This window comes from Neoarius graeffei, chromosome 2, assembly GCF_027579695.1.
Source record: "Neoarius graeffei isolate fNeoGra1 chromosome 2, fNeoGra1.pri, whole genome shotgun sequence".
Classification (NCBI taxonomy): domain Eukaryota; kingdom Metazoa; phylum Chordata; class Actinopteri; order Siluriformes; family Ariidae; genus Neoarius; species Neoarius graeffei.
The window spans coordinates 118,935,608-118,961,190 of NC_083570.1; the positions used below are offsets into that span (position 1 = coordinate 118,935,608).

General features: G+C 43.5%; 1 protein-coding gene across 4 annotated transcripts in view; it reads right to left on the bottom strand.

Annotated features, from left to right (window-relative positions):
* LOC132875162 (uncharacterized) overlaps positions 1-16,426 on the bottom strand; it is a 53,395-nt gene extending 36,969 nt beyond the window's left edge. For 3 of the 4 annotated variants that reach the window (XM_060911832.1, XM_060911824.1, XM_060911851.1), the window contains exons 1-4: positions 16,336-16,426; positions 9,046-9,324; positions 8,719-8,757; positions 4,928-4,987 (exon numbers count right to left, since the gene is read on the bottom strand). In XM_060911832.1, the coding sequence (XP_060767815.1) occupies positions 4,928-4,987; positions 8,719-8,757; positions 9,046-9,324; positions 16,336-16,396 (439 nt within the window). In that variant the 5' untranslated portion in view covers positions 16,397-16,426. The remainder of the gene's footprint in view (positions 1-4,927; positions 4,988-8,718; positions 8,758-9,045; positions 9,325-16,335) is intronic. The other variant, XM_060911842.1, reaches the window with a different exon arrangement.
* Positions 16,427-25,583: the final 9,157 nt, after the last annotated feature.

Here is a 25,583-nt window from a genome sequence, read left to right on the forward strand (position 1 = left end):
GAGCATCATGTCCCGAACTCTTGGGAAAAGGACCGCCCCGTCCAGCCGAGGGAGGGTTGTGACGGGGCCTACCCTCTCTCCCGGACTCCCTGGCCAAGGAATCTACATCCCGGTCTCCATCTCCTGGGGTGAGTCTGTCCACTCTTGTCAAGCTTTGATAGACTCAGGGGCGGCTGGGAACTTTATGGATATTCACTTCGCCCAAAGCATCAATATACCTACTGCACCTCTTGAAGTCCCTCTGTCTGTGTCTGCCCTCGATGGCCAAGCGTTAGGTGATGGAAGAGTCACTCAAGTTACTTCTCCAGTCTTCCTCCAGTCTCAAGGTCACAAGGAAGAAATATCCCTGCACCTGATTCCTTCACCTGAGTTCCCAGTTATTCTAGGCCTTCCTTGGCTTACTCGCCACAACCCTCGCATAGACTGGGTAACAAGCCAGGTTGTGGAATGGGGCCCTGCATGCCATGCCTCTTGTCTGCTCTCTAGCTCTCCTGTGTCTCCTGCCGAGCCCCCTGATCTCACCGAGTTATCTCAAGTTCCCACAGAGTACTGGGATCTCAAGGAGGTATTCAGCAAGAGCAGGGCTGCCGTTCTTCCTCCGCACCGGGCCTACGACTGTGCCATCGACTTGCTCCCTGGGACTACCCCTCCTCATGGCAGACTGTTTTCCCTCTCTCAGCCAGAACGCAAGGCTATGGAGGAATACCTCAAAGACGCCCTGGTCTCTGGGTTCATTCGACCCTCCACCTCACCTGCTGGTGCCGGCTTCTTCTTTGTCGGCAAGAAGGATGGGGGGCTTCGACTATGTATTGACTACAGGGGCCTGAACAAGATCACTGTGCGCAACCGATATCCCCTTCCGCTGATGTCCACTGCTTTCGAACTGCTCCAAGGTGCCACCGTCTTCACCAAGTTGGACCTACGGAACGCATACCACCTCATCCGTATCCGACAGGGAGACGAGTGGAAGACTGCCTTTAACATCCCGTCTGGGCACTACGAATACCAGGTGATGCCCTTCGGACTCACCAACGCACCAGCTGTTTTTCAGGCCCTAATCAACGACGTCTTAAGGGACATGATTAACCTGTACGTCTTTGTCTACCTCGATGACATCCTTATCTTTTCCAAGACCGTGCAGGAGCACCGCCACCATGTCCGCCAGGTTCTCCAGAGGCTGCTACAGAACAATCTGTTCGCCAAGGCCCAGAAATGCGAATTTCATGTTCCCGAGGTCTCCTTTCTGGGATTTATTGTACGGACAGGCCAACTCCAAATGGACCCTGCCAAGACCCTGGCCGTCCGGGACTGGCCTACTCCCAAGTCCGTTAAGGAGGTTCAGCGGTTCTTAGGATTCGCTAACTTCTACCGCAAGTTCATCAGGAACTTCAGTTCTGTGGCAGCACCCATGTCAGACCTCACCAAAGGGACAGGTGGATCTTATGGCTGGTCTCCTCAGGCAGAAAAGGCGTTCAAAGACCTCAAGGCCCGCTTCTGCACGGCACCCATTCTGGTCCTCCCGGACACCTCCCAACCATTCATCGTGGAGGTGGACGCCTCAGACAGTGGTGTCGGCGCGGTACTCTCTCAATGTTCGGAAGGAAAGCTGCACCCCTGCGCTTACTTCTCCCACCGCCTGAGTCCTGCGGAGTCCCGGTACGATGTGGGGGATCGAGAACTGCTAGCGGTCAAACTGGCCCTTGAGGAGTGGAGGCACTGGCTGGAGGGAGCGCAACATCCATTCCTGGTTTGGACTGACCACAAGAACCTGGAGTACCTCCAGCAAGCCAAGAGACTGAACCCTCGACAGGCTAGGTGGGCCCTGTTTTTCAGTCGGTTTGACTTCACCCTCTCGTACCGTCCCGGCTCCAAGAACACCAAACCTGACGCACTGTCCAGGCTGTTCTCTGCCACTAACAGGGAGAATGAAGTCGGGCCTATTATCCCGGTGTCCCGGATTGTGGCCCCTGTCCGCTGGGGTATTGAGGAGGCTGTTCGACGAGCCCAACGCCAGGACCCCGGTCCTGGGACGGGGCCACCGGGCCTCTTGTACGTCCCACATCAAGCCCGGGCCAAGGTTCTCCAGTGGGGTCACTCTTCCCCTCTCACCGCCCACCCGGGAGCTCGGAGGACCCTGGACTTCCTGAAAAGACGCTTCTGGTGGCCTAACATGGAGAAGGAAGTAAGGTCATTTGTCCTGTCCTGTGAGGTTTGCACCAGAACCAAGAACCCACGACAGCGTCCCCAGGGTCTCCTGCATCCTCTGACCATTCCCCGGCGTCCCTGGTCCCACGTGGCAGTCGACTTCATCACGGGTCTCCCTGAGTCACAAGGTAACATGGTCATTTTGGTCATTGTTGACAGATTCTCCAAGGCCTGCCGCTTCATACCTCTGTGCAAACTCCCCTCTGCTCTTGAAACAGCGAAACTTATATTTAATCATGTCTTCCGAGTCTTTGGTCTTCCACAGGACATCGTCTCAGACCGAGGGCCCCAGTTCTCCTCCCGAGTGTGGCACGGGTTCTGCAAGGTCATCGGAGCCACTGCCAGCCTCTCCTCTGGGTTTCACCCACAGTCCAATGGTCAGACGGAGAGGCTCAACCAGGACCTGGAAACCACCCTGCGAGGCCTGGCTATGGATAACCCGACATCGTGGAGCACCTGGCTGCCATGGGCAGAGTACGCCCACAACACCCTGCAGTCATCGGCCACCAAGCTGTCGCCATTCCAGTGCCAATTCGGGTTCCAGCCACCTCTGTTCCCGGACCAGGAGGAGGACGCGGGGGTGCCCTCGGTCAACCAATATGTGAGACGGTGTCGCAAGACCTGGAGCAAGGTCAGGAAGACCCTCATCCAGACCTCCAGAACCAACCAGACTCAGGCCAACCGCCATAGAAGACCTGCACACACTTTCCGCCCTGGGCAGCGGGTTTGGCTGTCCACTAAGGACCTTCCGCTGCGGGTGGAGAACCGCAAGCTTGCTCCTCGCTACATTGGCCCCTTCAAGGTGGTGCGCAGGGTGAACCCTGTCTCCTACCGGCTCCAGTTGCCCCGGACTCTGAGGATCAACCCCACTTTCCATGTTTCCCTGTTGCGGCCTGTACTGACGTCTACGTATGCCCCTGCCCCTAGGAACCCTCCACCCCCCCGCATCTTCCAGGGGCAGACTGTGTTCACTGTGCATCGCCTGCTTGACTCCCGCCGGGTCCGCAGCGTGTTGCAATATCTGGTGGACTGGGAGGGCTATGGTCCTGAGGAGCGCTGCTGGGTTCCTGCTCGGGATGTCCTGGATAAAGAACTGTGTCGGGACTTCCATTCGGCCCATCCGGATCGCCCTGGGAACGTCAGGAGACGCTCCTAGAGGGGGGGGTCCTGTTAGGACTTGGACTGTTTTGGCCTCTAGAGGCCGCTGTTATTTCCTTTTTGTGTCATGTTTATTTTGGCCTCTAGAGGCCGCCACTGTTCCTGTGTTTTGTGGGGTTTTTTGTTAATTGCCTGTTAGTCCTAATTATCTTCACCTGTGTCCTTAATTAGTTTGTGTATTTATACCCCTGAGTTCAGTCCTCTTGTCACGGAGTCTTTGTGCTGTTATGTTTATCTCCAGTTTCCTTTGTACTGTGTTTTGTGGATCTTCTGAGCTTTTGCATTTTTGCCTTTTTCTTTTTGAATTATACTCTTTGTTTCTGTTTTTTTGTTTTGCCCTGGATTGTATATAGTGTACATAGTATAAATAAACCTTTTGTTACTTTTTCTACTTCCGCCTCACGCCTCTGCATTTGAGTCATTCCCCTGGTGGCCTAGTGGGGGTTTGCTGGATCATCATACCAACGAACCAGGTTCGAATCCCAGCAAAACCCTAACAGTTTTCCCTCTTTTGAAAAATGGAGTTACAAATGACAAGGTCATTAGCAAATTCTTGAATTTGCAGTGGCTAATTACACACCAGAGTGACAGAGTTGCCCGCAGCAGCGGCACAAATAGCCCGGCTGAGCCATCACGGAATGTCTGGCCTCATGAGCTCTTCCATCCTATTCTCCTCTCCTAACAAAGTGCCTTGCACAGTAAGGTAAGACAAATTATGTCATGCCTCATCAGAGGCATCAGGACCTCCAGACCTGATGCCAAGTGGTGCACAAAAGTGCCACAGACCTGACGGGTATGGAAATTTCCCCATAGTGACAACTGACTTGCTGAGTGATGCCATCCATTGGCCATTTGAGTGGCTCTTCCATATGCCATCTGGTAGTGTGCCATTGACCCTTTTGGGGTCATCTGCCACATTACACCGAAAAGTGCCCTGCTGCCAGCGTCTTATTGGTGATGAACTATTTAACCCATAGCTGGAACCCATAAGATTTATGTATGTAGAAGAGTGCAGATAGCTCTTTCCACATGTGATACTTGTTTATAGAGTATTATTTACATATTTATTTCATTTATTTATTTTTTATTATTATTTCATTTGCTGATTCCCACCCACTATTCAGCTCTCACCTCTCACACGACAGTTACCAATAAGAGAGGGTGAAGGCTGACACAGCCCTGATGATCAGCTAGTTTTGCTGTAATTGGCTAGCGCCACAGTGATTGACACTGGAGTGGGAGAGCAGGGGCGCCGCCAGAAATTTTGGGCCCCATGAAAGATTAGAATTTTGGGCCCCTCAACTTTGCCTACCCTCGTCACAATTGCACTATTGTCATTATTTGACTTTTGATAGCCCATGGACCTTGAGTTTGTGACTTTATTACATTTTATGTATTAACCTACCAGGGACTAGATGAAAACTGGTCATTCCACACACGTAACCATGTCAAACACTTGACTGGTGTCTGTTATTAGCAACACTTTAATCTAGCAAACTGTATATGGTGCTCGCTCATTAAAAACTTCAATCCTAAAGCATTTATGGGTTGTATTGCTGCTTACCTCCTTCTCCAAAGGGGGGTTCAGTGGTTTGGTAGGGCGGAGGTCCCCCTGAGGCTGAATCTGTGCATATTTAGGGCACCCCATTAGTTATGAAACTGGTTATTAGCACTAGTTATTAGCACCAGCATAACGTAATATTTCATCTTGTTTATCACACAAGTCAGTTCAGTTATTAAAATGGAAAAAAATGTCACTGTACAAACTGTAAAAGTGTTCTCTTGATAGGCTAATCCAACCACGTTCATACTGTTCATTTACCATTCGCTAATATTTTGAACACACATGTGAGCGATAGCTACCTTTCTTTGGGAAAAACTGAGTGACCAGTTGCCTGCCTCTCCGGTCCCTCTCAGCTTTCAGCTGCCTTTCTTTACGTAGTGGATGTTCATTATGTCTAACTATTACAAATATTTTAAGTTCGTTTCTTAGACAAGGATATTTTTTATTTTTCTGAAGAAGGCGGGAGATTCTCGCCGAAACTGTTAACGAGGTAACAAGCTTAAAAAATATCCTTGTCTAAGAAACGAACTTAAAATATTTGTAATAGTTAGACATAATGAACATCCACTACATATTAAAAATAAGTTATGGAGAAGATTGTGCCAAAGAGATACGCTACCTGGAAAAGCTAGGAAAAAAATTGGCGCGACAAAGAAACCATCTCCGCTTCAATCTCCGCTGCCGAGACGAAGGCGTCATTCCAGCAAGCCTCTACATAAAAAATCCGATACCAACAAGAAACGCGGAAAGGACCATCGAAAGAGCGCGAATGACTCTGGTAAGAGAAAGAATCAGATGCACGACTAACAAAATCAACAATTTAAACACAGAAATAGCACAAAGAAAACATGAATTCAAACGCCGGTTCAAATTCAGCAGTGAAATGGAAAAAAATATGGAAGAACATCTGAATGCAATACAAGAACAAGAGTTTTCAAAAACAAAAACACGCCATATTAAAAAACTGAACAGACTTATCAATAAGAAACAAAATAAATGCAAGGACAAGCAAATAAACGAAAAATGGATTTGCAACCTGTCTAAACACACACTAACAACAGCAGAACGCACCATACTCTCACGGGGACTAAACTATGCCATCACACCAAATAAAATCCCGCATGAAGAATTCGTATTAGCCACGGAACTAGCGTGCAATATGATACAGGACCAAGGACAGAAAGCCGCATTAAGGAACGAAATAGCAGGCATCCTCACCTCAGCTAAACCGCCACCCAGAAACATAACCAAACAGGAAATGGAAGCCATCAGAACACTTACAAAGAACAAGAAAATAACAATATTACCGGCTGATAAAGGGAGGACCACGGTTATCCTGGACACTAATCAATATGAAAAACAAATGAATGAAATGCTCACGGACCCAAACACATATGAAGTATTAAAAAAAGACCCGACGGAGGAAAAGAAAAGAAGACTAAAGCTATTACTCAAACCGTTACTGGATGACAACAAAATCGATAAACAAACATACAACCACCTCATCCCCACAGCAAACATCACCCCCCGGATATACGGCACACCGAAAATTCATAAACCCGGAGCACCACTAAGACCCATAGTAGACAGTATAGGATCAGTTACCTACAACCTTTCCAAGACGCTGGCAGACATAATCAAACCACTCCTCGGACTCACGGAATACCACTGCAAAAACTCAAAACAACTGGCAAAAGAATTAAAGGAAATCAAGATAAAAAAGGATGAATGTATCGCATGACGTCATATCCCTCTTTACAAAAACACCGGTCACAAACACTCAACATAGTAGAAAAACGGTTAAAAGCAGACAGAACCCTGAAAAAACGCACAAAACTTACAGCACAGGACATAACAAAACTATTACATTTCATTTCCACTTCCACATTTTTCCAATTTAGAGGCATTATCTATAGACAAAAAGAGGGATTTGCAATGGGGGACCCGCTATCTGCCACTCTATGTAACTTTTTTATGGAGGATCTGGAAACCCGAGCCATAGAAACAGCACCGGATGACTGCAAACCTATCTTCTGGAAAAGATAGGTTGATGACATTCTTGAAATAACCAAAACAGGCCACACACAACAACTCACGGATCATTTAAACTCCATAGACAAGACAGGCAACATCAAATTCACACACGAAGAGGAAACGGACAAGACAATAGCTTTTTTGGACTTAAAAATACACCACACAGAAGAAGGGAACATTAGAATTACAACATACAGAAAACCTACACACACCGACCAATATCTTCTCTGGACATCTGAACATCCCATCGCACACAAAATGTCAGTAATCAGAACACTATACGACCGAGCACAGAGCATCACAGAGGAGAAAGACAGACAGGAGGAGGAACAACACATCCAACAGGCATTAAAAAACTGCCAATATCCACCGTGGGCAATTCGGAAAGGGAAATTACAGACACAAATAAAAGAAAATAAACAAACAAGAAAAAACACTGAAAAAACAAACCGGGGCTTTGTCACACTACCATACATAAAAGGAGTCACAGAACGCATCCAACGATCCATGAGGAAATACCACATCAACACCCCGGTCAAACCATACAAGAACCTCCGACAGCTGCTAGTTCACCCCAAAGACAAAATACAACTGGACAATAAATGCAACGTCATCTATGAAATCCCTTGCCGTTCATGTAATAAAGTCTATATTGGTGAAACGGGCAGATGCTTCCATACTCGAAGGAAAGAACACCAAATAGAGTGTGAAAAAGAAACAACAAGAAGACTCACAAGATCCGAAAAAGAAAAAGCAAACCAAGAAAACCTAAAATCAGCCATTTCAGACCACTGCAAACGGCAAAATCACATAATGAATTGGGAAGAGGCCAGAGTCACTCGCGCTGAAGAAAATAGATTCCAGCGTTGGATTTTAGAGGCAGTGGAGATACGTAAGCGGGCGCAGAGGACGATGAACCGGGACGAGGGAGCGTATGCACTGTCGCACACCTGGAGCGCCGTCCTGGAGGAGCGACCTGACAGCAGGAGGCGTGAACTACCTGTCAAATTGGGCGGGACGTTCACGCCTCCGTAACGCAACATCAGCTGATAAGGCACGTCACCACTCGACATCTGGTGACTGTTTCTGAAGAAGGTGGGAGATTCTCGCCGAAACTGTTAACGAGGTAACAAGCTTAAAAAATATCCTTGTCTAAGAAACGAACTTAAAATATTTGCCTTTCTTTATGTTTTTGACAGCCACTCTTCATATTTAGCGATCATAGACTGTACGCACTCCACTGCTGGCTGGCTGGCTGCTGCACCGCGACACAGCAGCAAGTAGCATTGCACTGATCAGCACACAGATTTAACGCATCGCGCTTCTACCAGAACTGGACCATACCATTTCGCAAAAGGGGGAGGGTTAAATGACAATATGTTGAAGAACTCAAGAAATAGACAATCTTGTTCAATTAGCTCATTTTACCAGATGGAATATTGCATTGTTGTTATTTCAAAAGTCTTATTAAAATCATTAAAAGCATATTATCAGCCCCTTAAAGGGCCCCATGGCAGTGCTGGGCCCCTAGAATTGTTCTAACCTTTCCCCCCCTGGCAGCGCCCATGTGGGAGAGAGGATGCCCCTCCCACCCAGACAGTACCATTAGTTTTACTCCACTGACTCCTCAATCAATTTTTCTCACAATCTCTGAATAACTGTCTGAACATTTCGCTGTTGCACCACTCATGAGCTCTACTGATAAGGTTCAACCTCCAGATACATGTTTCTGTGTGAAGACAGGTTTAATGGTTCACCTTTGAGAGTTGAATCTGTTACTTTCTCAGTATTGTTACCTGAATGTACAGGGAATAATAGAAGAGTTAAATGGGAGGCTTTAATGCAGCTAAACAACACTACAAATGAAAAAAAATGTATAATGTGGAAATGTTTTACATTAAGATTCCCTGAAGTTAGCAAACAATAAACTTCAGCATTTATTAACTGTCAAGTTAAATTTTTTTGTAGGTTTAACACAAAGAAAATGTAAGTAATTGGTGATGTAAATCCAATTAAAGCATCAACAAAACAAAACTTACTTCTGAATCAATAATACAAATATGCCAAAGTTAGTGTACACTCACCGTTTAATGAACTGACAGTCAGGTTGACCACAGGAACAGCGTTACAGTAGTAAATCCCCGAGTCTGATTGAAACAGATTCTGTATCAGGAGTGATAAATCACTTAACACACTGTATCTGTTATCTGGATCAGGTTTGTGTTTAATGATGATTTCTCCATTTTCAGCAGTGAGGATGTCCCCTCTCCCTCCATCGACACCTTTACTCCAAATCACTTTCCCATCATGTTTACAGAACAGAAGAGTGTTACCCTGCTCTGTACCGCTCTGATTCGATACGGCTGTAAAAAGGACAAAAAGGACTCAAATGTACACAGCTTTTACAAATATCTGCATTTCTGTTATTTATTTATTTATTTATTTATTTATTTATTTATTTTTATTTTTTTATTGATATATTCATATACAATACAATTATACAAAACATTTATAATGCAATTATACAAAAAATTAGAATTCAAATATAACACCGAATTTAAAATTTACACCGAATTTAAACCTTCTTACAGTTATGACTTGACCCTCTGCACCTGAGATCCAACTCACAATTTTACATCCACATGTAAATGGCTATATATAATAGGGTGGGAGATGGTAGCTGGAACAATTATTTTTATTATTATTATGAATATTATATATATATATATATATATATATATATATATATATATATATATATATATATATATATATATAAAATACTAATATTCATAATAATGAATTTTTTTTTTGCTCACCAGCCACTGTGGCTAGTGGTTTTCCTGAGCAACTAGCCATTCAGCCTTTTCACTAGCCACAATTTGTTGCCAGGAAATCGAAGTTTTTTTATTCATCATGATACGTTAAAGTTCGGAAGATCTAGATTTAATTATGAATGACAGCGTATAATGTATCTCTACAGTAGCACTCAGGTATTCAGTGCTGTTAAGGTAGCTCTGTATATGAAAACATGCAACCAATTCAGACAAAAATATAAACAGAGTATTCTGTTTATTGAACTCAAATTCAAGCCCCTTACAATATGAAATATCGTATAATATGAAAAATAACATTCAGTACAACTAAACTGATTCTAATATTAAAAGTCCAATTCAAAACATTTATCATTTATCTTCTTCGACAGACCTGAACAATCTTGCATGAACTGTGACAGTTTTGCTGAAAGTGAGTGTGTTATCCTTGGTGACTTTAATGTGGACACAAGTGTTACTAGATCCAGAAATAATGAACTGCATACTAGTTTGAATTACTTCTTATTAATGTTTGATATGTTACAGCTTATCAAGGCACCAACTAGGGTAATTAAAACCACTTCAACTATATTAGATCTCATTATTGTTCCAGATTCGAACAAGATTAGTCAATCAGGTGTTTTAGATTTTGCTGTGAGTGATCATCTACTTATCTACTGTACCCGTAAATGTAAGAAAATGCCGATAAATTAACATAAAGGTATAAAACTACGCTCACGTAAAAATTACAGCAAATCAGCATTTGAAGGTCTGTTATCTGAGGTAGACTGGCAGGAGGTCAAGGGTTGTACAGAGGTGGAAAAGGCATGGTGTGTTTTTAAATCCAAATTCCTCTTCGCAATCGACCAAATAGCACCGCTTAAATATGTTCGCGTTAAGAAACAGACAGATCCCTGGAGAAATTTTACACTTCATTCATGAAAGGGATCGCTGTTTACATAAATACAAGAAATCGAAGGACCACAGTTGGTATGACAAATATATATATTTTTGAAATCAGGTGCAATATAAGAAAAAACAAGCTAAATCAGACTATCTGAGTAGCAAAGTCAATGACTATAAAAATAAACCAAAGAAACTGTGGCAAATTTTTAAAAGTCTCGGAATGTCATTGCAATGTAAAACCCGTGCTGGGAATATTGGTCTAAATATTGATGGTGAGACTTGTTTTGACAAACTCAAAGTATCCGAGCATTTTAACAAATTTTTACGACCATTGCCTCTACACTTGTTGACAAGCTTCCTCCTTCTGTTGGTAAATATGGTTGGTGCCATATTAAGAATTATTATACATCACTTGGGGGCGTCGTGGCTCAGGTGGTTAAGGCGCCATACCATGAATGCGGGCGACCCGGGTTCGATTCCGGCCCGAGGTCATTTCCCGATCCCTTCCCGTCTCTCTCTCTCCCGCTCATTTCCTGTCTCTACACTGTCCTATCCAATAAAGCCCAAAAAAATATCTAAAAAGAATTATTATACATCACTTAATGCTCCTGTTAATGGTTTCAAACTTTCAGTGGTCTCAGAGGACATGGTACATAAGATCTTGTCTGATCTAAATTCGAGCAAGGCTACCGGTTTAGACCAACTGTCACCCAGATTTGTAAAAGATGGTGCCAAGCTCATTGCGTCTCCACTAACGCATATTCTGAATCTTTCTATAACATCTGGTAAATTTCCAGATGAGTTAAAACAGGCAAGGGTGACAACTATACATAAGAAAAATAGCAAATTGGATGTAGGTAACTACCGACCGGTCTCAATTCTGAGCACAATATCAAATTATTTGAGAGGGTCATCTATAATCAATTAGATGATTACCTCAGAGCCCATAAGCTCTTATATGAATATCAGTCCGGTTTTAGATCAGCTTATTCTACCGATACCTGTTTGGCCAATCTGACTGATTATATCAAACAGGAACAAGATAAAGGCCATTACATAGGCATGGTCCTTTTAGAGCTTCAAAAAGCTTTTGATATGGTAGACCATAGGATCCTTTTACAGAAACTCGGAGCCCTAGGATGTCATGCATCAGCTATAGACTGGTTCCGATCCTATTTGACAGAGCGAAAACAGTCGATCGAGATTAGTGGTACGATCTCAAATTCCGCAACCATAACATGTGGTGTACCACAGGGGTCTATTTTAGGCCCCCTACTATACCTTGTATATATGAATGATATTCCATTGTCTGTCTGCTGTAAGATTCTCTTATATGCGGACGACACTGCCCTTATAGTGTCGGGTCATAGTCCTGAGAGTATAGAGAGATTGCTCTCCTCAGAGCTTGAATCGATCAGAGAATGGCTGATCAATAATAAGATATCATTACACCTAGGAAAGACGGAGTCTATACTTTTCAGATCTAAATTTAAACTTCATAAATGTAATACCATTCAGGTGCAATGTGCTGGAAATACATTGAATAGTCAAACAGAGGTGAAATACCTTGGTGCCAAACTTGATCAATCATTATCTGGACAAGGCATGGCTGAAAATGTCATCAGTAAGTCAAATGCCAAACTGAAATTCCTATATAGACAAGCAAGGAATGTCGACTTGAAAACCAAGAAATTGCTTGTATTGTATTGTTTTTTGTGATACTGTTGTATTTATTTTTTCTTATATTTATATAACCTGGTAACTGTTTATTAGTTTATTTTTTCTATTGTTAAGTTTACATTATGTTGTTCTGTGATATTGTCAGTTTTATACATCTTTTTTATTTATTTATTTATTTATTTTTTGGGGGACCACAATGGAAATAAGTGTTTACACTTTCTTGTGTCATCCCAATATTTTAATGTTTTTTGTACTTGTATTTTATATATCATGTACAAGATCATTTTTATATTGAATAAATCAATCAATCAATTGAAAAACATTTGATGTTTTGATATGCAAGTATTATGTGTATTATCAAGTATTATTATGTATATTATGTATTATCTATTAATTGTGTGTGTGTGTGTGTGTGTGTGTGTGTGTGTGTGTGTGTGTGTGTGTGTGTGAACATGTGTAGAGAGAGACATTAAATGTCCTCATTACATTCATCATCAGATGAGTCTGAATGGTCCATGAAAAATCGTCTTCGTGACCTGAGGCTTCCAGCAGGCCGTAAGTTAATAGCTGGGGTGAGATCAACTTCTTTCCAATCGCTTGAACATTTCTAAACAGCAGCTCCATCCTCTCCAGCTCAGCCGACTTCATGACAGCCAGAGACTGAAAGCAATGCTGTCCTGTAGTGACCAGCCGTCTTCGCCTGTTTTGATGTTATAGTACCGATGTGTGCATTTGACTTTTCGTGGTCCTTTATACTTTCGAGTTTCAAATTACTGGTGCCTGTCTTTGCCAGACTTTCTACAGTCTTCGCAGTACATGGTATTTTCGGTTTTGCTATGAACTAGCCAATCTCACCCGAACTTCCATTTGTCATTGAACTGTCTTATCTTCCTATTAGCGTCTTGTTCATCTCCATGGCCGCAGCCAGCTCTGAGGCCCCCGCGGTCCGGACCTCGGTCATTTTTAAGAGCTGAAAATACATTTGTACACTAAATATTCAACTGGATAAAAAAATAAAGAATAACATTAAAATGTCTCCATAAAAAGTGCATTGTTAATGATGTTAAACATTGATTCTGTCTCTGTTTGGTGCGTGCGGCTCTGAGACCAAGAACACAAAAGCAAATGAGCACATGCGCGACTCGGGGGAGGAACGCAGTGCAGGAGACATGGAGTTTCCATGGTAACCATCAGCGCACTTTCATGAAGCTGTTAAATTTACATTTTCAAACTTCGTAGTCAGCTGGGATAGGCTCCAGCTTGCTTGCGACCCTGTAGAACAGGATAAAGTGGCTACAGATAATGAGATGAGATCTCTTGTGTGATGTGTAATTCACCCTCTCATTTAAATATGGCGGAAATGTTTCGGCGCGCGCTTTGCGCATCACGGACCTCGGTGATTTTAAAATGCTGCTCCGGCCCTGATCATCTCTGCCCCTTTTTCCCTGAGCAGCAGGGTTTGAAACTCCAGCTATACGCCGCCACATTGTGTGCTTGTCGTTTATTAACCGCAGGTTACCGCATCACTGATTTTATCTGAGCCGTTAACGAACGTTCTAAACAATTCTAACATGTTGTCAGAATGTTTATGCAGGGGCTCATGGGAGTTGTCAGCGCACAACAGTGGCGTGCACAGATAGACACGAGGTGGTGCTCAAGCACCTGCCCCTCTGCCCTCTGTCCAAAAAAGTGCCCTTTTGAATTTTTTTTTTTTACAGTTTACTGAGGCCAATGTCAACATGATATTTTAGAAAAGCCGCGGCATTAAAAGCATGTGTGAAAATAATGTCCCGATGTGTGCCCCCTCCGCACACACACCGGACCTCTGTCTCTCTTGCTCTGTCACGTGAACAAGCGTGCAGTGCATTCAATGTGAGGTTGCAGCAGCATAGCGTCCTGGAAGCCACGGCCTTGTCGTAGCGCAGACAACACATCGGGCAGTCAGTCAGCTCTTCCCCTGCCCCACCAGCCAGGTAACACATGAATCAAGTGAAAATGTATTGTTTGCCCTCTAAGCCCAGTAATTATTTTGTCGTGAAGTAGCCCGTCGCATACAGAAACAACTGCACATAAGTATTATATTTTTTGCTAGACCATTTTCAGATTTAGGAAAACAAAAATTTCTTTTTCTATTTTGTTCAACTAGAGATTCCTGGCAAAGTCAAAAAGCCTTGATGTAATAAATTAACATTAAGTGGTTGTTTTACACCTTTTAAAACTAAAACGGGTCAGTGGCGACCCGAACACAAGAGGAGGGTTAAATCTCAGACTTTTATAATGTGTTCTACATGCGCAAAAAAGTACCCTTTTTCCCCCAGAGCACTTGCCCCCCAAAATGTCTGTGCACGCCACTGGCACACAATATTACATTGCAATGCATTTATTATATCAGATGCGTTCAGAGAAAACTACAATTAAAATATATTGTCATACCACAGAATAAACCACCCGCCAAAGTGGCTAGTGGGACTAAAGTCATTACCCGCCAAAGCACAATTTTACCCGCATTTGGCGGGTGGGTGGGTGCTAATGTAAAGCCCTGGTATAATCTCCCTCTCCCCTCCCCTTTTTTCTCTCCTTTCCTCCCTTTTCTTTCTCTCTGCCTCTCTCTACTTCACTCATCCCTGTTCTGCCTGGGCCCCATGGGTGGCTCGGGCGGCCCGGTCCTGTCGGGTTGCCATGTGGGACCGGTGTTGGTTGGTGCTGTGGGGTATTTGTGAGTTCTGGGCCCCCGTTGCGCACTCGTCCTTTGCGCACACACACATACCTCTTCCTGGTAATACATAACACGCCTTATTCTCTTTTAAATGCACTACACATTAGATTGCATACATCTACCAATAACAAGAACAATAGACTAGGGTAAGCGAGGCTTGCATGCAGATGCCTCTGCAGGTGTTTCACTGCACGCCTCGTTTTTTTTTTTAATGCTAACACAATTTAGAGGAGGCATATATCTATGAGTATGCAGGGTTGTTGCGGCGTACAGGGGGAAATCTGGGCAGAGATTCACCCTGCACGCACACTTCTTTTAATGCAATACATTAGAGTAAGCCCACAATCTAGTCATTTATATTCTTACATAGGACAAATATGGTGTGTTGCGTGATGGTCTGGTGTCGAGGTGTGGTGGGTCGTGGGGGGTGGTGGTGGTGCTGGGGGCCCTTGGCCTTGGGCCGTGGGCTGGTTAGCACGCAGGGCCTTCCCTCTGCCGTCTCATTGTGCTATATCTTGTGCGGGGGTGGGACGACACCATGGTCATACTTGGGTGCCCAGGCAATCTGGATAATCAGTCAGTTAATCAAATTATTCCTGTTCTTATCCCTATTCTTATTTCTCTTATTATTATCCTACATAAAGATAATAATACTCATTTCCTTTGAAACCCTCTGTGGCAGTGGGGGCATGGTCAAGCGTCGGTCTGTGAACGGAGGGCGGAGTCAGAGAAGGTAAGTGGCAGAATCACTGCACCTGATGTCAGTTAACCTGTGTTTGTGTGTCTTCCCCAGTGACCGTGCCCTATACTGTATAAGGAGGGAGAGAGAGCAGAGGAAGGAAGCTCTCTCCCCAACCAGATGACTTATGTGTGTGTATGTGTGGCTGGGAGATTGTAAAGTCTCTGAAAAGTGCAAAAATAAAGAGTTTTTGGAAACTCAGTTCTGGCCTGCCGTACTTCTGTGCTCCACCCACCCGCTCGAAGTTCTACACCCTCCTTCTCTGCGATCTAGCCTCCATCTCCCCAGTCCAACCGCAAGTCAGTACTACTCCTTATATATACTCACACACACACACGGACATCCCCATATACACATTATTCCTCACTGTTAATTTTGGTTGTTATTTATTTAGTTATTTATTTATTTATTTAGTTAGTTAGTTTTAGTTTTTATTTAACACATCATGCAACCTGTGCAGTAAATTTGTAGTAAAATGCAGGTGAAGCTGTTTTATTTTAGTCTATAATAGTTTACTCACCACTGTGAGCTGTGTGTATGGAGCCATAAAGCAGGAACCCGGTTAAAACAAGAACCCACATTGCAGTTGCTGCCGCGTGTCCTTCAGTTTGCAATTACTGCTTTAAAATAGAAAAAAATTGAGGAAGTGCTCTGTGTGCAGACTGATGTGTTGATTCTTTTTTTTTTAAAAAGGGCTGTCATCTGTATAGTTCTGCTTGTGCAATCTCATACGGAACCTTACATCACTTCTGGGAGCCATGGAAAAAAAAAAAAAAAATATATATATATATATATATATATATATATATATATATATATATATATATATATATATATATATATATATATATACTGTATATATCAGTGGCGGCTGGTAGTCTTTCAAACAGGGGAGGCTGGTCGGTTAAGATATTTCCAGATTTTAAAAGAAAAAACACATCAATTTTGCCCATACTCTTGCCTCTGATCTGGCTGATTGTTGGCAGCATCACAAACTGTGAAATAACAGGTTCTTTTGGCCCATTAGCCTACTGTCCAATATACATGATGGTGGTGTTGGGGAGGGGGTATTTTAACATTTTATATTTTAAAATTGTGGCATGTTGTTTAAAAATTGACCTCGGCTGTGTTTTTGTTTAAAAATGTTTTCCAAATTGTAGCTGTGTTTAATTCATATCCAGAAAAACATATATTCCAATATAATATACTCATCATAAACATTTTAAATAGATTCTATATTTTTGGTCCATCATGACATATTACTAAAGTAGCCTATTTACTGTTGTTGATGTGGGTCACTTGCTGTTAGCCAATTCACTTTCTCGTACCAGGAGAGCTGAAAGGAACGAGTATTATTCCCTACCTTTTTCACCAAGTCAATTTGAGGTGTTGGTCTACCCTGCTCTTTAATTTTAATTTTTTCCTCAAAAGGAAGACTGGCAAATGGCTTCGCCAAAATTAAATCAGCAATGCTTGGCATCTGTGCGCAGCTTTCTTGCTAGCTGACTAGCCCCCTCAAGTTCAAGTTCAGTCACTCAAATAAACAAAATTTCTGGAACTAAGATAGCAAACTTGACAACACTATATTTACACTTCATTTACAATGAAAATATATACAAACTAAAAAAGCTGGTAGAAACCGTATGTAATGAATGAAATCGAAATGTAAGCTGATCTCTTACAATACACCACAGCACTTGCGAATCCGCATGGGACTGAACTGATGTTGCCAGATACTGCTGACGTTATCCAGCCCAAAATATGTTCAAAACCCGCCAAAATGCACTTAAAACCGCCCAATTGGGTGGGAAACCCCCAATCTGGCAACACTGTACCGCTGCCTGTCTATAGTTGAAACGAGCTGTCAATCAAAGAAAATATCCGGCCGCTTTCACCAATCACCAGTCTCCTTGTGGAAACTGCCATGTCCCTCCCATGTGAGGCTCGGAGTCTGTGGGTGGGCGTTTTCGCAGTATTTGTCCAATAATCGTCTTCCATTTTGAGATTGAAAAGCGCATAGCTCCCAAATGCCATTGAAGTCCATTGAGGCTGGGAGTCCGTGAGACTCCGTGGGGGGGCATTTTCGCAGTATTTGTCCAATAATCATCTTGCATTTTGAGATTGACAAGCACATAGCTCCCAATCCACTGAGGCTGCGCTGCATCGCGCTGTCACGAGGGGGAAAAACTCACGCACACATTAGGCGAACTGGGGAAAGTTATAACGGAATGATTTCGCACTGTAGTTGGGTTGAGCACATATTTCTATGATTCTGGATCTGAAATAGCAATGTTATAAGGTCGGTTATAACATAAGCCTAGCGCAATTCATCCTACACGATGTTCGTCATTTTTAGAGGAGGCTGAGCCTCCCTCGTTGTCTTAGAGCAATCGCCCATGGTATATATTCAGGGCTCTCAAGTCTCACTCATTGAGCGTGAGACACATGCACTTCAAGCAGTTCACACGCCACACCTTGTATCTCTCACACACATAAATTACTAAGCCAAAGCCCACCAAGGTGCACCGCTATTTTTTAACTGTGGACGAAGAGCAGGCATTAAGCGGTTTCCCGCAGAGTTCAGAAATAGCTTGCCACACACCGATCAATAAATTGAGAAATGTAGCTACCCAACAGCCAATCAAAAAATAGCATTGTTGTTGTCGCGGCGAATGCCCTTTTTGTCAGCCGGTATGCATGCGCATTAATTACTCACCTGCATGCAATCAAGGAGAACAAAGCGACATGCTGACTTCCTGCTCGGGTGCGAGGACTGAACAGCAAAAAATAGGCTGCTGCAGCGCCAAATACAAACTCGATCACTTGCCGAGCATTTTGTGAAGCTGTGTAGAAGTTTTGCCATTGTCAAGATCTGAACAGACAGCCGGTAAGCTCGCGGTTATTTTTATTTTGTTGTGAATGCGAGGAAATTGTTGCGCTGACGGGGCATTGAGATGCGGGGAAAATGTTTGTGTTTGTAGCGTCTTAAGGTTCAAATATTCACATGGTGCTTTGTGTAATTGTTGGCTGGTAAGGGTTATTGCAACTTGCTTTGTTTGGTCCGGTAAAAGGTGTGGCAACTTGCTTGGTCTCATGTTTGAAATGGCCCAATTTCGCTGTGGTTTGATGCATGGGCTTTATTGTGCTGAATCCTTGGGTGCCAGTGAAGACATGGTTTAAAAGCATGTATCTTTTTCTACTTGCATACAGTGCAGGGCTGTGCAAAGACCTTTGGAGGGGCAGGGGCTCAACATTCAAAAAAGGGCACTTGGAACAAATTTTTCACACAAGTTAACTTTATTCGTTCAAACTAAAGTTTCCGAATCTGCCACGTTAATGAAATGGATGGAGCAAACGGTTTAAATATAGCCTAGGCGGCTTCATTAAATGATAAACAACCCTACGCATTTACTGTTGTGTTCTAAGCTGCACAATATTGCATGTTCAGATAAGAAATGAAAGGAGACTTTCAGTGTGACCTTACCATGCCATTCCTCGCACTGTCTCCCACTGTCAACCGCCTGCATGCGCTTTCTGCATGGAGGCTCACTGAATGCATGACGTCACGGATTGATGCCCGCATTTACATAGAAAAACGTTATTTTATAAATCTATAATTTCATATATTATTGTCAAATTGTAGAGAATATTGATGTTGGAGCTAACTTATCTTTTACAAATATTTAAAAAAAAACAACAAAACAATCCCTATGAAAAGGGCACTTTGGACAGCAAACAGAAAAGGGGCAGGGGCTAGAGCACCTGTACCACCGGTTCATTGCACGTGGGTGGTAACAATGTAAGGTGCAGTGTCAAACAGCTTACCTGATTGCTTAGAGTGTGGTGTGTGCTTTGCTTGTGCTTGCCTGTGCCTCTGCTGCTCTTGGCTAAACAAATACATAGGAGGACATGTAACTGATATAACTGGGCACATACAGTACATACAGGAGTATGTACTACACTATTTCATTTAATTCACCAAAACCTTACCTAATCTTCCATTTATATTTGGTGTTTTTCTTTGCTGCTGCTATGAGTCCTGGCTGATTTTCAATGAATGTCTTGAACTCAGTACAGGACAACTGAAAGTTTAGCCTGACTTGAAGCTCAGCCTTCACCATTGCAACAGAGAGTCTGTTTCTTTTATCAGTCCAAGCATCCTCCATTGCCCTTTTTCCACCAAAGCAGTTCCAGGGCTGGTTCGGGGCCAGTGCTTAGTTTGGAACCGGGTTTTCTGTTTCCACTGACAAAGAACTGGCTCTGGGGCCAGAAAAAAACGGTTCCAGGCTAGCACCAACTCTCTGCTGGGCCAGAGGAAAGAACCGCTTACATCAGCGGGGGGACGGGGTTGTTAAGACCAACAACAATAACAAGACCGCGAAAGATCACCATTTTTAAGCGACGAGAAGCAGCAGCTGTACAAACGCGAAGTCATCCATTATTATTATTATTGTTGTTGTTGTTGTTGCTGCTGCTGCTTCTTCCGTGTTGATTTTGCTTTGATATTCGCGCCAAGGTTTATGTAAACATAGCGCCATAACTGACGTATACAGCAACGTAAGTGACGTATACAGTGACGTAATGACGTGGCTCCGCTTAGCACGGCGAGCTATGGAAAAGTAAACTGGTTCTCAGCTGGCTCGCAAGTTGAAATACATATTTTGCCCATCATGTACAAAAAACTGGGACATTCAGTGTCCCGGATTTTTTTTTTTTTCCGGGACAGACCATGAAAATCCGGGACAATCAGGAAAAACCGGGACAGGTGTCAACACTAACTATAAGTGGGGGGGACCAAACGAGGTGAATTTAAATCTGGGTGGGACAAATCCCACCCGTCCCACCCTCTATCTGCACCCGTGTCTGTGTGTGTGTGTGTGTGTGTGTGTGTGTGTCTCTCTGTCTTGTCGTGACAGCTGTGGGTTTATATGGAGGGAGGAACCAGAGAGGAGAGAGCTTCCCTGTGTGCCGTGTTTGTCTGTGTACATGTCTGAAAGAAAAGTGTTGAAGCTGAAAAGTTTGATTAAAAAAGTTGCCCTACAACTAACCCTCCTTTCACAGTGCTTCATTGTTCTGCCCCATTCCAGAGACCTTTACAGTGGTCTATTGCAGTGTATAATAATCTCATCTCATCTCATTATCTCTAGCCGCTTTATCCTTCTACAGGGTCGCAGGCAAGCTGGAGCCTATCCCAGCTGACTACGGGCGAAAGGCGGGGTACACCCTGGACAAGTTGCCAGGGCATCACAGGGCTGACACATAGACACAGACAACCATTCACACTCACATTCACACCTACGGTCAATTTAGAGTCACCAGTTAACCTAACCTGCATGTCTTTGGACTGTGGGGGAAACCGGAGCACCCGGAGGAAACCCACGTGGACACGGGGAGAACATGCAAACTCCACACAGAAAGGCCCTCGCCAGCCTCGGGGCTCGAACCCAGGACCTTCTTGCTGTGAGGCGACAGTGCTAACCACTACACCACCGTGCCGCCGTGTATAATAATAATAATAATTCAGTTTCTCATGGGAACCTGGCTGTTTTCTTTAAAAAAAACAAAATCATTTGTCCATCTACAGAAAAACAATGAGTCAGGGATTGTTGCAGTGCTTCAGTTCACTGTCCATACATTTAACTAAAATAATAAAGTGCATTTAGTGCCGTTAGCTTCTGAACTGTAAGCAGACTAGCTCAGAAAGTTAATGTTAGCCAAAAATCTTAAAGGTGCCCTTCCACCAAAAACGTTTAATACTGGCTCTTTTTGAAATACCATAGTTCACTCTGAGTTGCATACAGTATGCATGCTGCATGTGAAAATGTAATTCTACTCCCATTCCCTGTATTAGCTTATGAAAGAAAATAGTCGGAAAAACGAGCGGATCTGAAAAAGCCATACGAACTTGCGTCACTTCGTAAATTAGTAGTCATGGCCTCGCCCACCTTGGCTTGCAACCGCCCATGGGAAGAAAGTTGGGATTTAAGCACGAGGAGAGATAGCAGAGCCCATCTCGTCAGTAGCTAACGAAGAGGACCTAACAGCAAGTTGAAAACATGTCTGAACAAGTTCGTGCCTGTGTTATTTGTGGCAGTAACACATCAACGTTGCATTACTTCCCCAAGATAGAAGAGCTGAAGAAGAAATGGTTGGAATTTATCTTTGGAACACCACCAGCGAAATATAATGCAATGTTAGTAATGTGTTCTGATCATTTCAACCACAGTGACTTTTCAAGCTTCGGTGCCTTCAGTAGTGGTTTTGCTTCAAGGTTGTTTTTAATACCTGGAGCTGTACTGTCAAGACGATCGACCACCAGCTCAGCTGTAAGTAAAACATGAACTTTTTGTTCGAAGGTTTTTGTTACAAAATAGCATGTTCATATTCTCCACGTTAGCATGCATGACATGGTCACAAGCTCGGCAGGGATGAGAGTTTTCCACTTTTTGGCGGATTTCCGCTTTTTCTGAGTAAAAAACGACCTTTTTATATTATGCCAAATCCATTGAAATTTTTTTTTTTATTAATTTCAGGGGGTTGGGGTATGTTCCTTCATGCTGTTCAAACTTTATTAACTCCAACGATGTTTACACATTATTTGTAAGTCGCCTTCTTTAGTCTCATTTAAATCTCATTGAATGTGATGTAAAATTTGTGTTATCTACATTGTTATTGGTCAAAACATCGATGTTGAGACCATAATAGCCAATCAAAACAGTTTTTACAAAGACACCCACAGCCACTTGTTCTGACCCACTGGAGGTAGCGTCACAGTGCTGTTAGCCAATCAGAGGTAACATGTTTACTGATTGCTGTTAGCCAATCAGAGGTAACACATTTACATGTCATGAATATTAATGAGTAAGAGCTGAAATCCTGTCGTTCTCCCACCACCCACTCCTCCACCAAACTAGAACAGCCTGAAACAGGAGAACCACAGCATTTTTTTCACCAAAACTGGCTCACAGGGCATTCACTCATACTAGAGACCACCGCACAGTTAATGAAAAAACAATGCAATGAGACCTTTAAGCGAACTATGTCAGCTAAAGTTCTTTGACACACTATTCACACCATGTAACTATAACCAAAGAATTTCTAAGTCAAAGTAATAACCAATTTGACCCGACATTCTCAGAACATCCAGCAATTTTATTTGCTAACATTTCATCATACTTGGGTTTTTAATCTGTGCCATGAAATTCACTAACCAACTTCTTCTTGTCCTTCTTTCACTGGCATGGTGGACTACCAATGTTAAAGGCGTTACCTACTGTAACATCAAGACTTTTTATAAAACAAGATTCATCAGCAGATGACATATACCCCACCCCACCCCCCTGGCACATGAAACCCCACTCCAAATTTTCCTATGTTGAATTGGTTGCCATGGAAATACAAAAATAAATAAAATCACAGAAATCACAAAATGTCAAAAGGCACAACTCCTTGACTCACTTAACATAACTGTCAGGTTTCGTGAAAAAATTCCTAATGGTTTTTGAGTTATGCTCCAGAAACTAAAATGTTTACAGATGGAGAGACAGACAGAGCGATAGCTATATCCCCCCACATTATATGCCAGGGGATAATAAAGGACATTAAACCTTTTAAAATAAAGCCATTTAAACCTGTATTTGTTTGTCCTGTCACTAACAGAAACTGATAAAATGAGTCTAAATTTGCCAATGGATGTACAGATATTATTTATGTCAAAAGTCAGAGTCCTTCCCGTGTCAGGACCTGGTCTTCCCAGGCAGTCTTCTGTCCCAGTACTAACCGCGTTGGGCAGCGCTGATCTCTGCTTCTATAGCTCTTGGCCTCTCGTTTATACAGTTAGGTTACAGTGTGTGGGGGGGTGTCCTCTGGTAACTGTGAGAGTTTGACTCCCCACTCGCATCTGTATTGCAGTGTGCCTTACCAGAAGGTATTGTTTTTATGATGGATTTTTGGTATGACTAGACCACAAGTAGACCTCACAATCTCCCGGTAGAGAGGTGGACACACTAACCACTAGGCCAGCTTGTGATATTATTTATGTATTAAATGTATATGAAAGAACAGCAGAGGATGTACTTCCTGAAGCCAAAGACAAGGATGGTGCACTTTTACACCACCATCACTGGGTCCATCCTCACCTCCTCCATCACCATCTAGTACTGTGCTCCCACTGCCAGGGATGAGGGCAGACTGGAGTGCATCATTCACTCTGCCAAGAAGGTGATCCTCTACAATCTTCCATCTCTCCAGGACCTGTATGACTCCAGGACCCTGAGGAGAGCTGAAAGGATTGTGGCTGACCCCTCCCATCTGGGCCACAAACTATTTGAGACACCCCCCTCTGGTAGGAGGCTGTGGTCCATCATGCTATAAGGTCAGCTTTTTCCCCACCATAGTTGGCCTCATTAATAAGGCCACAGAACGCCACTGACTGTGCCCAACCTCCCACTCACCCACATTGTCACATTAACACACTTCCTCTCTGGAGTGTTGCACATTTCCTGACATGTGTTCTTCATTCTGTGGTTTTCTGTTGCACATTCCTGCACATACTCTCCAGCTCGGTCATTTAAATAATCCATAATACATTGCACATCAAATCAAATCAAAATCAAATCAAGTTTATTTGTACAGCGCTTTTAACAATAAACATTGTCGCAAAGCAGCTTTACAGAATTTGAACAACTTAAAACATGAGCTAATTTTATCCCTAATCTATCCCCAATGAGCATGCCTGTGGCGACGGTGGCAAGGAAAAACTCCCTCAGACGACATGAGGAAGAAACCTCGAGAGGAACCAGACTCAAAAGGGAACCCATCCTCATTTGGGCAACAACAGACAGCCTGACTATAATATTAACAGTTTTAACAGGTATAACCCTCAACTGTCCTCATGGGGCCGTCCTTCACAGGAGTGGGGCGATAAAACTCCGACCAGACACAGGGCACCAGGATGGATCAAGCAGGTCCGAGGGGCAGAAGAGGCCAGCATCTCAATCCCAGGATCAACATGTAACTCAGAGGGACAGATGGGGGGGGAGAGAGAGAGAGAAAGAAAACACGTTGTTAGGTATGCCCTAAAAATGACAAGTATTAAATCTGTGTGGTAGGCTAGCAGAGACGAGAGTCTTTACATCAGGCATAACACACAATGGCATGTTAATATGGTAAAATATATCATGACCTGCTCTGGCTGGATGCTTGATTGGGTGATGGGAGCACACTCCTCAGCAATGAAGAGATGCAGATGGGACCCTTAGGGCTGGCCAAGACAATTCAGTTACATTTCACCGGGTCTGGGACATGCGACAGAAAGTCTGACGGCCGATTCCCTGCAGGCTACGATAGCCAGTCGAGGTCTCCACCGTCTCCACCAAAAGATTTCCTGTTGACTCCATGTAACTCAGAGGGACAGATTTGGGGTGGGGGGGGAGAGAAAGAAAACACAGGTGGTTAGGTATGCCCAATGTCACCTGAATAAGTAGGAACAGTATACATATTGCACCAAGTACAAGCAGGGACTCCGGCAACTAACTATGACAGCATAACTAAAAGGAGAGAGCCAGAAGGTAACACAGGCATGAGGGAGCCCCGGGACATAAAGCAGCCAGCCACTACACCGTCAACAAACTCGAGTGAGCAAGCAAGTGGGGACTGACAGCATCCATACATCCCAGTTTACCAAAACACTCTATGTCTGAGGACCCTCCAGATCTACTCCTTTACCTCATAAACACCATTAACAAAAGGCTTGACTAAACAGATATG